The sequence below is a fragment of the Grammomys surdaster genome, unplaced genomic scaffold (assembly GCF_004785775.1).
Source record: "Grammomys surdaster isolate TR1022 unplaced genomic scaffold, NIH_TR_1.0 224, whole genome shotgun sequence".
Taxonomy (NCBI): Eukaryota; Metazoa; Chordata; class Mammalia; order Rodentia; family Muridae; genus Grammomys; species Grammomys surdaster.
Genome location: NW_021604669.1, coordinates 8,401,017 through 8,415,083, shown reverse-complemented (window position 1 = coordinate 8,415,083; position 14,067 = coordinate 8,401,017). Strand labels below are relative to the sequence as shown.

General features: G+C 41.7%; 1 protein-coding gene and 1 pseudogene across 1 annotated transcript in view; both read right to left on the bottom strand.

Annotated features, from left to right (window-relative positions):
- Window positions 1–640: 640 nt before the first annotated feature.
- Kcnq3 (potassium voltage-gated channel subfamily Q member 3) overlaps window positions 641–14,067 on the bottom strand; it is a 284,757-nt gene continuing 271,330 nt past the window's right edge. Inside the window, exons 11-15 of the mRNA XM_028773244.1 lie at window positions 13,249–13,351; window positions 10,731–10,862; window positions 7,405–7,503; window positions 5,170–5,254; window positions 641–3,995 (exon numbers count right to left, since the gene is read on the bottom strand). Coding sequence (XP_028629077.1) covers window positions 3,261–3,995; window positions 5,170–5,254; window positions 7,405–7,503; window positions 10,731–10,862; window positions 13,249–13,351 — 1,154 coding nt within the window. The 3' untranslated portion in view covers window positions 641–3,260. The remainder of the gene's footprint in view (window positions 3,996–5,169; window positions 5,255–7,404; window positions 7,504–10,730; window positions 10,863–13,248; window positions 13,352–14,067) is intronic.
- On the bottom strand, window positions 9,110–10,228 carry LOC114625878 (annotated as a pseudogene).

Genomic DNA, 14,067 nt, shown 5'->3' with positions numbered 1-14,067 from the left:
TCATATCGAGTAAGGCTGAATTCTAAGTTTTATAAACAAACAGTTATTGAAAGGAACTTTCTCAAATCATTGGGTTTTTTTCCTCTCCTTTCTACAATTTCATTTTTCTTAAGGTTTTAGTATCTGCTTATATGGAAGTATTTACTAGTTAAAATGTAACAATTTCACTTTTCTTCAGCCTAAAAGAATTATATTTAATATGCATTTAAAAATTCATTCTTATCATTTTTTTCTTGCTAAAATATGTCCACCTAATGTGTGTGTGTGTGTGTGTGTGTGTTTGTGTGTGTGTGTGTGTGTGCTGTGTCGTGGAATTCTAGGGATCAAAGCCAGAATTTAATTATGGTAGAAAAGTACTCTACTTCTGTAATGTTAGACTTTCATCCCCATTTCTTAAAAATTTAAAAATTTAAATATACTTTAAAACATGGCAGCCAAATACATATAATGAGACCATGCTTTTACCTGATAAAACCATTCCTGGTTTTTGTGATGAAATGAATTTCTCAGCATTTCTGGGTTTCTGTTAAAACTGTTATGACTTCCTAGGCAAGCTCCAGAGCTACTGGTGTGTTTTCTGATACATAGTATCCTGCGTTACTCTGCCTGAATTACACACATTGATATTTCAGCCTGAGGACATGCAGTGTACCAACAGGTTCAGATGAGTACATTTGGTTTGCGGTCTATATTTTTTTAAAGGATATTTCAACAGAACTCCAGATTATCTTATTATCTTTCTTCTGTTTGTTTTCTTAGCTGTGAACAAGCAGCTCTTAGGGCCCTTAGTACGCATCCTTTATGAAATACGTATTTGGCTGATACAGACAACTGACTAAACATGACCAGCTTGGCAACCAAAACAAAATGAATTCCTGCCACTCTGATATTGAATCACCAGGAAAGCAAGCTACTCACTTAGAGCTTGCTTGGAAAATAATGCAAATTCCAATTCAAAGAATTCTTGGCCAAGATCCCCATTTGAACTCCTGAAAAAAATGCATCCGAATGTAACATACCAATGCTAGGAGGTTGTGAAAGAATGTTAATGTTAGGGAAAACCAAGTGGCACATATTATTCTCCGTCATTTTTGTTTCTGATAACTTATGTACATTAAAAAAAAAGATAGCATATGTTAGGTGCTAGGTAGGGCAGCTATTTCTGGTGAAAAAATTATAGGAAGAGTAGATTCAAGAAGAGATTTAAGTTTTCTTAGATTATAGCCACAATGGTACCACTGAAGTCATATTGAAAGAACTGAGGGAAAGGTCCACAGCCTTTGTCTTTCATATTGCCAGAAATATCAATTGAAAACCATCATAAATGCTTTACCTCGAATGTGTGTGACTATATTAATATATCATGTGCCTCGGACTTAAAGGTCACTATCCAAATATCCATTCATGATATTGTCCAGGAAAGCTATTCCTCTACCAACTCACAGTGCTTGCCGTCATTCATGGAACTGCAGGCTTAAGTTCCTATCGTCAGGAGACAAACTTTCATCATTCTTGTATTCTTAGCACTTTATACAAGACCAATTAGCATGTAGGCTAAGAGAAACTGATCTCCCCAACACAGGGCAGAATTCTCTCATCGAGAATTGATGAAAACATCAACTAGGTGTCTGTCATGATATTTATGGCTCTTGACAACATAGCAACAGCACTGGTGAGAGTTGTATTCAAACAGGGTACTTCCATAGTTTGGATGATCACCATGGCAACCATTTTAAAATGAGTATTTAGAGGCATGAAATGACTGAGACACTAATACCGTAGTGTAGTGGTCCACAAACTGTAGCCAGAGTCTAACTTTTTCCTTGGTTTTCAGCAAGTAGCAATATTTCCCAATAGGCCACATGGTGGCTTGTGCTTAATATCAATCCTTCTGCAGCAGGGCAGGTATTTCCAGGTTGTTGGTTGTCACCTTAGGAGCTCTTATGATTTTGTGTGGTTCTAGCATTTTCGTTGAGAAAATCTAGACAAGTAAAATTGGGTGATTCTGGGAATTCCTTCTATTTGTATATTTATAACTAATTTGCATTCTCCATCCTGGATCTCACTTGTGAAGCATCAAGTAAGCATGCTTTGCAGTGAAAGCAGACACCCTTCTTCTCCCTTTGAGTAAAGACTGGGGATTACATCCCATGGAGAAAGAGTGCTGGTGACTTGGCATGATTTCTGGATCCAAGTATGCAAATGGGACAGTGTGAGGGGAGACTGGGGCAGGGAATGAGTCCTTAGGTGGAGGTTTTGAGTCCTTACTCTCCACAGGACTACCAAGTGTCTCAAGGCATGTCATTTGCCTTGGGCCCAAAACATCTCACTTTGAAGTAGAGGACAAGGAAAGATGATTGCTCTCGATTCTAATCTCCATTTTGGATTCAAGTACAGGCAAGGTAGAAGAATGAGTTGGAATTTCATTTTAAGACATCAAATTTAGCTCCTGCCTAGAATATCACCCCACTTCTGGTAAATTTTATTATCTTTGGCTACTTAAATTGGAAGCTTTTTTTTAATGTTTGTGGTATATGTATAATATTTCTTTTGACTAGTCCATAACACATGGGATATCATATTTTTAGATCACCAACATCTTATAGATAGGGAAACTGAGGCACAATACTGAACAATGGGTAGACCAAGTCCCCTTGGGATCTTTTAAATAATTTTGCCAACCTTCCTTCAGTGAAATAAGTTTTTGAAATCTTGGCATTGGGGTTTGAATGACTATCTTGTTTCTATTCTTCTGTTTGCTTGGAGGACAGCCTCATTGTAATGCAGTATGTTTTGGTTGAGAAAGTTATTTCCTTGCTTTAGAAAACAGTAAATTAACTGGAGCATTTTACACAACGGGGAAATGAGCCTAGAAATAACTTAAACTATGCTCTCAGTTTATCAGAATCAAAACTCAAACCAGCCAACCAAACAAATAGCACAGCTCATCAATAAGTCTCCCTGTACTTGTTCCATCATGATTAAAAGGAAGAAGAATAGATAAATGTGTGTCTAGAAGAGACTAACAGTGCCTTTTATATAGTGTCAAGTCATGCAAACCATGCTGAAAAGGAAGCGAGTTTGTTGCAGTGACATGGGGAGGAAGAAGGCTGTGAGAAGCCCCTGCTTGCAGGGGGGCCACTGTGCACATGCATGCGCCTGACACAGCCATTGGAGTCCCCACTGTAAGCGCTAGTTGTGAGAGTAAGTGAGCTGTACAAAGTCTGTCTACAGTACCAGGAGTCAGCCAGTGACCCCTTCTAAGTGGGCTTGTTGGAAGGGGTCCAGATGGAATCTGAAATACCATCCCCAGTAGATGACATGGGCATGGAACCACTGGGTGTGAAGGGGTCTGTGTCTGTGTCCGTTTCTCCTTCAGCCAAGTACCGCTTTTCCCTCATCCAGCTCGAACCCCCACTGGGGCCAAATACATAATCATCTCTGTCTTGGGAGATGCTGAAGCCACTCGGAGACCGCTCCAGTTCCTCGTGGTTGACGGACATGAGGGACAGGGGTGTGTCACTGTCCCTAGTGATGCTGCGTCTCTGGCGGGGTGAGATGTGGTCCGAATAGGGGCCTTGCAGTTCTGTCTGAGAGTGGTAGCTCACACATGAGTCCAGAAGAGTCAAGATGGGCAGGACTGTGGGCCTCTCTGCATATGTACTTCCGGAGGAGGGAAGGTTGGCTTGAGCCTTTGTAGAACTGGATCCCCCTCGGGTCATTTTCACAGGGTCATGTGCAAAAAACCCATAAGGGCCAACTCTGTCAATGGGCACCTGGTGGAAGCTGTAGGGAGGGTCAGGAGGGCCTGTCTCTGCGTAGTTGCATATGATGGTTTTCAAATCAGAATACCTGTTGTCTTCTTTCTTTTCTCCTTCTGCTGGGGAGGAGGCCCCCTTAGTTGGATAGTACTCGGTGACATGTACCTGCAGGCGCTCCATATGCTGCATGTGCATGTCCACGAGGAAGTCCAGTTTCTTCCCCATGTCGTGAACCTGAAAAATACAAGCACCTGGAATCACTACTTCTCTGAGGTTGAGGGTCACAATCACTGTGCTGATGTTTATTCGAAGGGTTGTACTGCAAGTCTTAGCAATAACAACAGCTACAACTGTCTCCATGTCGCCTGCTAGATGGCCCTGTGTACATATCAACATTCATCTAGAAATACATAGGCAAGCATGCCACTGGAGCCAAAGACTGTAAGTCCATAGGCAGCTTGTGAATAAATGTTACAGGCTTCCATTGTCCTTCCCTGGAAGAGATGGTACTATTTCAGTCAAGAAGTGGGGTTCTTGTTTTATGTAAATTTCCTTCTGTGTAAGCATATATGTTGTTAGCGTCTGTAATTAATACTTGGAAACTTAAGCACTGGAAGGCAGTGTCAGCAGTAATGGAGTTTTACAAATCTAGAGACCTAGTAGGATCCCTCGGGCAATTATGGAAGCTGCTTCTGCTTTGGGTATGGCATTCATAAATAAGGGTGTTTGGAGCACAAATGCACAAGTGTGTGTACATCTCTGTGTGAGAGACATGTTCCTTCCCTGACAACTTACATCTGTGCATACACACAAGACTGTACACCTTTGTGTGTGCTATTCCTTTTCTGACAATTCACAGTTCACAAAGTCAGGTAAATGAATAAATCACCTCATTGGACTGATGATGTTGTAAGTCTCATGACAGGTCATGGCTGAAGTACATCTGAAGTGTAGTTGTAAGGAATACTTAGGCATTAGCTATGTGACTTTATTTCATGCTCATTCAGCCAAGAAAAGCAAAACTGGGGAATTAAAATTAATTTCCCTATCTTTTCTTTTTTTTTTTTTTTACCAGTAGGTAGTATTTATTATGCCTTATCTCCATATGAAAACATGGTACCTGGAAAACAGTTCTGTGGAGCTGGAAGGATGGCTTGGCAGTGAAAAGCAGGTGCTGTTCTTGGGGATGACTTGGGTTTGGTTCCCAGCATCCACATGGTGGCTAAGAACCATTTATAGCTCCAGTTCCAGGGACCTCTGCAGGAATCAGCCATGCATGTTCTGCTCATACATATATGCCAGGAACACACTCATACATATAATAAGTCCAAAATGAAGAGAGAAGCATGTATATGTGTATGTGTATGATATATATGATGTATATGTATATGGGAATTACATATCTTACCTGTCTTTCAACTTTTACAAACTTCCCCATCATGCTTTGGTCTTCAGTTTCTGATGTGGCTGCCCTGGCTACATATGGTTCATTCCTAAGGAAAAGCCAACAATTCATAAGATCATTGTATCCATTTTGACTGTTCAAGGTCATTCCAACTTGGAAGATCATGCACATGGGACCATGTTTTTTCCCTCACACTGACAAAACCTGGAGGAGGTTCCTTTGGCATGCTTAGACAAGGACTGCTAATGCCATGCTTACCTTCCTATAGGAAGCACAAAGACAGACCCGGAAACTGTGACAAAAGAGGCTTTGATTTGTGCTTGTGAAGTTTACCAAGTATCTAACAATGCATAGAGTGTTAATTCCTTTACATTAAATTCCTTGCCTTTCAGACTTGGGCTTTCATACTGTAATGTCTGATTTCTGAATTTCCATGGAGTAGGGGCACACATTTGACATGATTCCTTTTGTTAAGAATGGCAAACACCTGTAGCATCCAGAAAACAATGCTGGAATGTTCCTCCAGGAATCAGGAAAGGGCAGTATTTTCACTCTGGGCAATTATTATCTGCCGAAATTCGAGTTCATTCCAATATTCTTACATTATGTGGAGATGAGGTATTTGAAAGAGACTTGATGTTGCTAAAACCCATTCGTGTTTTTTTTTCTTGACAGCTGGTTTTTCCCTCTCATAAACCATTGCCTCTGCTAAGTTAATTCTTTGTCGGAACAGTCTTCAACTAAAGCAAATTTCAAAAATTAATAGCCTCAGGTTACATCTAGTCCGCCAATGTTTTATTTGTCTTGTATTGGTAAATTCAGCTTGTTATTTAATTAAAGTTCATTTCAATTAACATGAGTAAATTAGAGTTTTGAGTATCCTTTTACCTATTTTATGGGTGAAGTTTTGCTTAGATTGCAAATCTACAAAAAATAGCTCGACCATTTCTTACAGACCTCTGTGAAACCCCCAAACTCTCTCATGAGTTTTGTGACTTCTGGAGTTAATATTTATTGTATCACTTTTCTTATGCATGATACAGATGTGACAAAGTACCCACCATGGAGGTAAGGATTACATGTGAGAGTTCACAGGAAATGGTCCACATAACATTGTTTTATACTGTTTTGTCTTATTTTGTCTTATTTGTTAATTTGTCAATTTTTTAAATATAGTCCCCTCTGTACCTAGGGTTGGTCTCAAACTCAAGATCTTTCCTGTGTCCATTTCTCAAATTATAAGTGTGAAATTATAAATGTGTACTACCATGCTCTCCTCTTTAAAGGTTTAAAAACAGCTCTCACACTATCTCATAAATGAGGAAGTTGTTAGTTGGATATAGCCTTGCATTTCTGCAGTCCCATTAGTCTGGAGGTTGAAGACAAAGGACTGTCATGGATTTAAGACCAGCCTGTGCCACACAGTTTAAGGCCAGACTAGACTAGGTAGTGAGACATTATTTGAAAAACAAAAATCAGACCAACACAAGATCGCTAAAGCAATTAACCAATTAATTAAAATAAATAAAAATGTATAAGAATGGAATTCGCCAAAATATATTTACTTTTTATAGAAATTACATTATATGAAAACAGGAGTCTCTGATAGCATTAGCTACGACAGAACACAGGAACAGTCATTCCCACTAGAAGGGTCAGCAGCCTCGGTCCCATTATTCTTTATTGTATGCCAAGCCAAAGGTTGAGGAGTAGATGCCTTCTTTTACCACACCAATGCTCTTGTTTCTAAGATGAAACACAACAGTCCCTTGCTCATTTATCTTGCTTCCCTTAAAGATGTTTTGGAACAAACAGGCGCAAATGCAAACAGTGGACGTTAAAATAGACAATATTTGTTCCAAATTATAAAATATTTTTTGGAGCAAGGAGAATTGTCTGAGTTCTAGTGCTGTTAGAAGTGCTGGCATCTGAATGCCTTCTCTCACTTTGTCTTGGAAGAAGTGTTGGTCAAGTCCCAGGAAACTGTTTTTTTTTTTCTATTAGTAAAAATACACAGAAATAAGTATAATTTACATGTCCTTGGAATAGGAGCATGAAGTCACCTGCACCGAAGATTTGCAAATGGCTACAACCTGAACCTGCCTTCCAAGCCTCCATTCATTTTCTTTGGGAGATGGTTGATTTCACCTACAGAAAGTACCAAAGCTGAGATTTGGGGATGGAGATTTGTGTAGGCCTTGTCTCAACAGTGCACCATTCCACAAGTACAATCCCCACCTTGGAGACTGCTGGGATGGGTAGGTAAATGCTGACCCTTTCTGAGACTTCTTATGCTTTGGAGTGGATGGAGGTCCAGGGGTGAAAATCATATCTATTCTGAAAGAAGAAGAAGGGACAAAAAGCAAAGGAAAGATTAGATTAAACAAAGCTTTGTTGTTGTGAGAAAATAAATCCTTACATCTCTTAATTCAAATGTGGCTTTGGAGTATGTAAGAAAAGGTGAGGGTAATCAGAGGATGAGAAAAAAGATTAAAAGGAGAGAAATTGTCATGCCAAGATATTGCTATCTTCTTCAGCATGAGAGAGTGAGAACATTTTCTCATCTCCAGGGTACCAGGGGGAGACAATCCACAGATCTGGGGTGAGGGATATGCCTTACTTCTTACAGCAAATGTCACATGTATATTATAAGTCTATCTTCTCTTACTCTTTGTGAGTATCCCCAAACTTTCTGATTACTGTCAGACTCCTGGTTCCATTTTTAGCTTTATAGACCCCCTGATGCTCAGTATGGAAAGATGGTTCAACCCTAGCTCCAGCTCCCTACAATCCATTTCTGTGCAAAACACCAGCTCAGCAGAAAGATGCTGTTCACCATGCTGGGGGCAGGGGAAGAGGTGGTGCGGGGTGTCTCAGGATGACCACTAAGATGCATCCAGGAATAGTCTTGGATCACCTTTTCCTCTGGAAACCCAGCTTCTTTTCCAACACACACTCACAACATCATTTGAAGTCAGGCCTGTTTTCTGTCTGGCCCACTGAAGTATACAATTTATCATCTTGGCAGGCAACCTCCAGCTACAATCCCTAGAAACACATTTTCTTGATAACTATCAAAAATCATGACAGTGTAACTGTCTATCCTGTAAGCATTAAAACTGCCTGATAGTTTTGGAGTATGGCCTGTTGTTGGGAGCACACTGTCTTCCCCTCTCTGCCAGACAGCCACACTTGCATAGATGATAGCATGGAATGACTGAAAACTTGTTTATACATAATACATTTGTTCGGCAGCCATTGAACCTTGACTTGCTATCTACCACTGTGTGTGGGACAACTAGAAGTCATGAATAAATATACTTGCAAGATAATACTATCACCAAGAGCTTCATTGGTGCCATGCTCCTACTAAGTCAGGAGGATACCCCATAGGATGAGGAGGCAAAGGCCATGTGATTCTTGAATTGTGTCAGTTTCTCTTCAGGTCCCTCATAAGAGGGAATTACATCACTCATGCCATTTCTGAACAAATGTATGCCCATTTTTGTGCTAATACCATACACATATAGCACATTGGTTCATATGATTGCCAGATCCAGGTAGAGTTTTTGATTTCGGACATGACATACATATATTTATTTGTTATGTTTTCAATTTCTAGACTGGGCAATTTGGTGTTAGTCATCTAGCCTCACGGCTTTGGTTTCTCTATCAGAATTAGAATACTTGTGATTAAAAGAAAAGAATACTTGTGATAAATATCTTATAGGATCCTAATGGACAAGGTGCATACATGTTCTTAGGAGATCAATAAAAGTGGTGGTATTGTCTAAAATTAATCTCCTTAAATGGTGTCAATTTGCTTTGTATTTCTACTATTATAACACTTAAATAATTCTTAAATTCTTAAATAAGTAAATTCTTTTTTTTTTTTTGACGGATGAGTCTTTTAATAGAAAAACAAAACAACTACCCCCCCCCGCAAAAAAAATCAAAAGCCACACGTGCAACGGTAGCAACACACATTTCTTCACTCCAGCCAGCTCTGGGTTTCAATTCTTCGCCTTGGGAGGGGGCCTGTACACACCTACGACCACAGCGTGGTCTCGCTCATAAGGCTCCAGTGTCAGCTGCTCCTGGGGCTTCATGTTCTCCTGCTGCATCTTCTTCACTCCGGATGCAAACACAGCTTCTGCTGAGGCTGTGGAGTCAATGCAGTTGGCCTTAATAGAAATCACAAAGTGTCCTCCATTCCGCAGGAAGGTGTGGGCATTCAGGGCCACAATCCGGGTTTGGTCTGGCTGGGCTACGTCGGCAAAGATGACATCCACCATTGCAATGAGCATGCGGTATTTGTGTGGGTGCCGAGCGTCTTCAATGACAGGGATGATGTTGGTCCTCTTCTTGGCTAAGTTGATGAGGTCACGTCCAGAGCGGTGGGAGAACTCAACTGCGTAGACCAGACCATCCGGGCCGACAATATCAGAGACGTGGGAGACGGTGGTGCCTGAGGCTGCCCCAAGGTAGAGCACCTTGGCCCCCGGCTTGATGTGGATCTGGTCTACACCGCCCAGGATTGCTGCTGCCAGCTTGGAGCGGAAGGGGTTCCAGGCTCTGTACTCAATTTTGTCATCTCCTTCTGAAATCGAGACTCTCTTTTCTCCGTACACAGACTCTCCGGGGACCAGGTTCTTTGTGACCAGGGCGTCCTCCTTCCCGCGACAGATAAAGACGCCTTCGTGGCGATGCGGCTCCACCATCACATTCTTCCCTGACTGGTTTCCTCTCTTGCCTCCCCGGCCACCACCTCGACCCCGGCCGCCCCCAGACTGGAAGCCTCCACCTCGGCCACCTCCACCTCCTCGTCCCCTGAAGCCACCACCTCCTCCACCTCGACCTCGACCTCCACCGCCAAAGCCACCTCGTCCTCCGCCAAAGCCTCCTCGGCCTCCTCGGCCTCCTCCTCTACCTCCTCGGTCACCAAAGCCACCTCTGCCACCAAAGCCGCCCCCACGGGGGCTGAAACCTGGCTTCATCCCTGCGTTCTGGTGGCGCGACTCCGGCAACCTGCTGCGTCCCCGGCTCCACGAGTCTCAGGCTTTCGCACGTGGAACAATAAGTAAATTCTTAATATGTGGTTGAAATTTTACACTTACAAAAAAAAAATCAGCTGAGCTGTTAAATGATCAGAGTTTTATAGTTATCCAAAAAACCATAGACAGGAACTAGTTGATATATACATGTCTTCTTTTCTCCATTAGGCCAATCGGAAAGCTGATGTTGGCCATGGAAATATATCAGGGCTTCTCTGGAGCTTTGAAAGACTGTACAAAACAGAATATAGTAACAATTGTCTCCTTTAGAAGGGACAGAAGCCTGGTTGCCATGGTCCTATTACTCTATATTTCATGCCAAGGCCAAGTTTGAGAGTAAGTCTTACTGGCTTATATATCCATAGAGCTAGATGGGCTTCCTGTTTGTGAAGTTTCTCTGCTGCATTTTGGATTACTTCTGAATGCCTGTCTCTTGAAATTCTATAGTCACATTACTTGGATTCCCGAGTAGCTGAGAGAGCACAGTCCTTGCCCATTTGAATGCATTACCTTGTCTGAAGGTATTTTATCCTGGAAAGCATGTCAAGATGTCCAGCGGAATACTGCTCAATCACATCTTTTACATCATAAGGCCTCAATGTCTCCTTGAATTTTTTTTTATACAGACGGAATTGTAGAATTCTGTAAGGCAAAGAAGAGGTGTTTGGTCACCATGGACAGACACTGAAGGAAACAACCATGCCTATCCAGCAAACTCCAGACACAGAAGGAGAAAACATAAAGGGAAGGCCTGGATGGCAGAATGTTGGCCTTGGGTTCTGGTCCTTCCTGTCCCTCTGCATCTACTAAGCTGGCTAGTGTTGCTCTTTCAACCATTTGAATGATGATAAAATTGTAGCAACAACTTTGAGCAGTTGTGAACACTCATCACATAGAAGACACTAAATTCCATGCTTTATGACCAGTCTTCTAATCGATCAGTTTGCAGAGCCGCATCCATGGCTCTGAGAGTGCAGCATCTCATCGGTCTCAATGTCAGAACTGGATCAGAGACAGACGTGGGTACCAACAAGGTCAAAGCTCTTGGTTGCTGTCACTGCCACACTGCTTTCTATTTGAGGACAGTTGAGGTTTTTCCTCCTATAAACTGCTTGTTAAATTTTTCACTGCAGTGACAGAATACCAGACAGAAGGTTTTAGGATGAAAATGTTTACTTCCACTCAGAGTTTTATGGAAATGTCAGCTGGTGGGGAAGGCATGGAGGAAGAAACATCTCTAATGGGTACCATCCAGAGCCCATAGTAGTTTGGTCACATCACAAACCGGGAAACAGAGAGCTCAAGATACAACAGGGATCGAGCTATAATATATCTTCAAGTGCCATCCCTATGTTATAGTCTAAATTTTGCCTGGCTGGGCCTATGCCAAAATATTCAACAATCGTCCAAAATAGCATTGCTTCTTGGGGACCAGGTGTACAAATGTATATTATACACCCAAACCATGCTAGTAGTAAAGCATTGTGTTATATGTCCACGATTTCAGAACATACAAGTAGAGACAGAAGGATCAGGAGTTCAAGGTCATGTATGATTATATAATAAGTTTGAGGTAGACCAGGACTACATGGGACTCAGTCTCTAGATCCCCAAACAAATGAATGAGAAAACCAAACCAGAGCAGGAGTTTCTAATTCTTTTGCCCTGGGTTCCTTAGGGTTCTATGAGTTTATACAGGTTTTGTATAGCATGGGGACACCTTCACTTCCTTCTTCCTGAAAATCAACAATGCTCCCCCTAAAGGCTGCTGCCCTCTTTGAATTCCATAGTGTCAGGAGGCTCCACCCACCCTAGTCCCACCAGTTTCCATTGGGAGGTGTCTTCTTGAATGACACAGTTCAAGTTCATTTTGTCTTAAACTTCATGATACTGAATTTCTTGCTAGTTTATACATACTGTTTACCTAGCTTCACTTGAAGGGAAACAACTTCTGTGGTTCAGAACTGTGGCTCAGAAGTTTTAATAGAACTCAGCCCATGTTTTCTCTCATGCTGTGTGTGGCTGTATGTGCTAGGATGGCAACACTGAATCTTTGAGATGGAAACCTAGGGATCACAAAACCTAGGATATTGGCCCTTCATAGAAAAGGCTTGTCATTCCTTGAATTAAGACATCTGAAAATATTATACAAATTGGAGGACAGAGACAAGAGCCTGGAATATCTCAGTAGAGTCTCCCTCTGGATCAGTTTGACCAACTGGTTTTCCTTGAATGAGACTGATCAGTCATTAACAAATGTAACAGATGCATTTTTACCTAACAGCCTTCCTGTCATATCAAACATAATGCAGAGGAACCATATCTCAACCTTTGCTGGAGTTGACATCGTAGAAGACTATTTTGTTCCCTGGTCTATTAGACTGGACATCTTGCTGGAGACAGTGTAACTAATTTCTGCCACCCATTAAAGTGAAAATACACCCATAGCCTAATATATTTTCTTTCAGAATTAGCACACTCTCTTGATTTCCCTGAAGAATTCTCAAGCAAACTAGAAAGAGCTTATTATGTTCTCTTGATCAGACAGAAGAATCTATAATTTACTATCTTGTTAAAACGCTGATTCAAAAGAATAGATGGATGAAGAAAAGCAGAAAAAAAGCTATCTGGAACAACTAAGGTGAATATTGAGAAAAAGTTCTATGTGATCATATTGTACACCCTGACACCACTTATAATATATGCTGGCTAAAGTCAGACAGAGACAATCCAGATGCTATATGGTGGATAAAGACAGACAGAGATGACCCAGATGGATGTGCTGTCAGCAAGCTTAAAGCAACACTGTTTCCAAACAGGTGTCTCTCTGACGCTTGTCTAAGAAAGAATCATTGTATTGAGGGTAGCTTTCTCCTAAAGTATAAAGTATTCATAGGACCTGGTTCAAGGTAACCAGGAAGAGGCTCCTGTCCTCTTCCCAAGTTCCAAAGGTACTTTACCAGCTGTGTCCAATGGGCATGAAGTTGGAGCCTGAGAATGGCATTTAGATGGGGAGAAAGGTCATCACCTGACAGCTCGGATGGCAGCCTTTAGGGTGGGGATCATATCTTCAATGAGGAAGTCATTCCCATAACCCCTGTCTTCTGCCATGGGGTCGCCTGTCCCAGCATCTGTGAGGGAGAAGTGTATGTCAATGGAGTCCATTATAAATGGAAAATCTCACAGACAGTTATGAAGCCAGTGTGTGTATTATTCACACCTTGTCTTTATTCCTATATTGTGGACCCCAGTTGTGACATAATTTACCCTTCCTTAGCATTCCCACTCTGTGGTTCAGAAGCTTGAATTAGGTATAGAAGAAGGTCATAGCTGCTCTGGAGAAGGATGCTAGGAGGTAATTCTGGAAAGTTCTGCAGGTGGGGCTGATCACATGAGCAGCAAAAGGCACAGGTGTGAGCTTCACAGTGAGACAGACCTGAGTTGGCTTCTTGCTCTGTCAGAATTTCTGCTCATGACTTTGGGAGGTCATTTTCTGAGCCTTTTACACCTTAGAGGTTTTAGAAAGAAACAATAAGTGTGAAGAGATTGGCTGCTTCAGACACCTAGGACGACATTTTCCTCATTGTCTTGCTTACCACTAAGTGACATAGGCTCATGAAGCCATTGTTTTTATAGTATTGAACACACAAGATATTTTTCTGATGCCTTTTCTCCATTCCTGGGGTTTCTAGTGTGTATATTCCCAGATAGCCATGTACTTGACTCTCTCTATCTGTCCAGTTCCCCTATGACAACTGGCTCATCACAGCCACACTTATCAGTCACAGTGCAGGTCCTAAGGCACCTTGGAAAGGTATTTATTTGAAGCACAGAGGTGATACTAGCC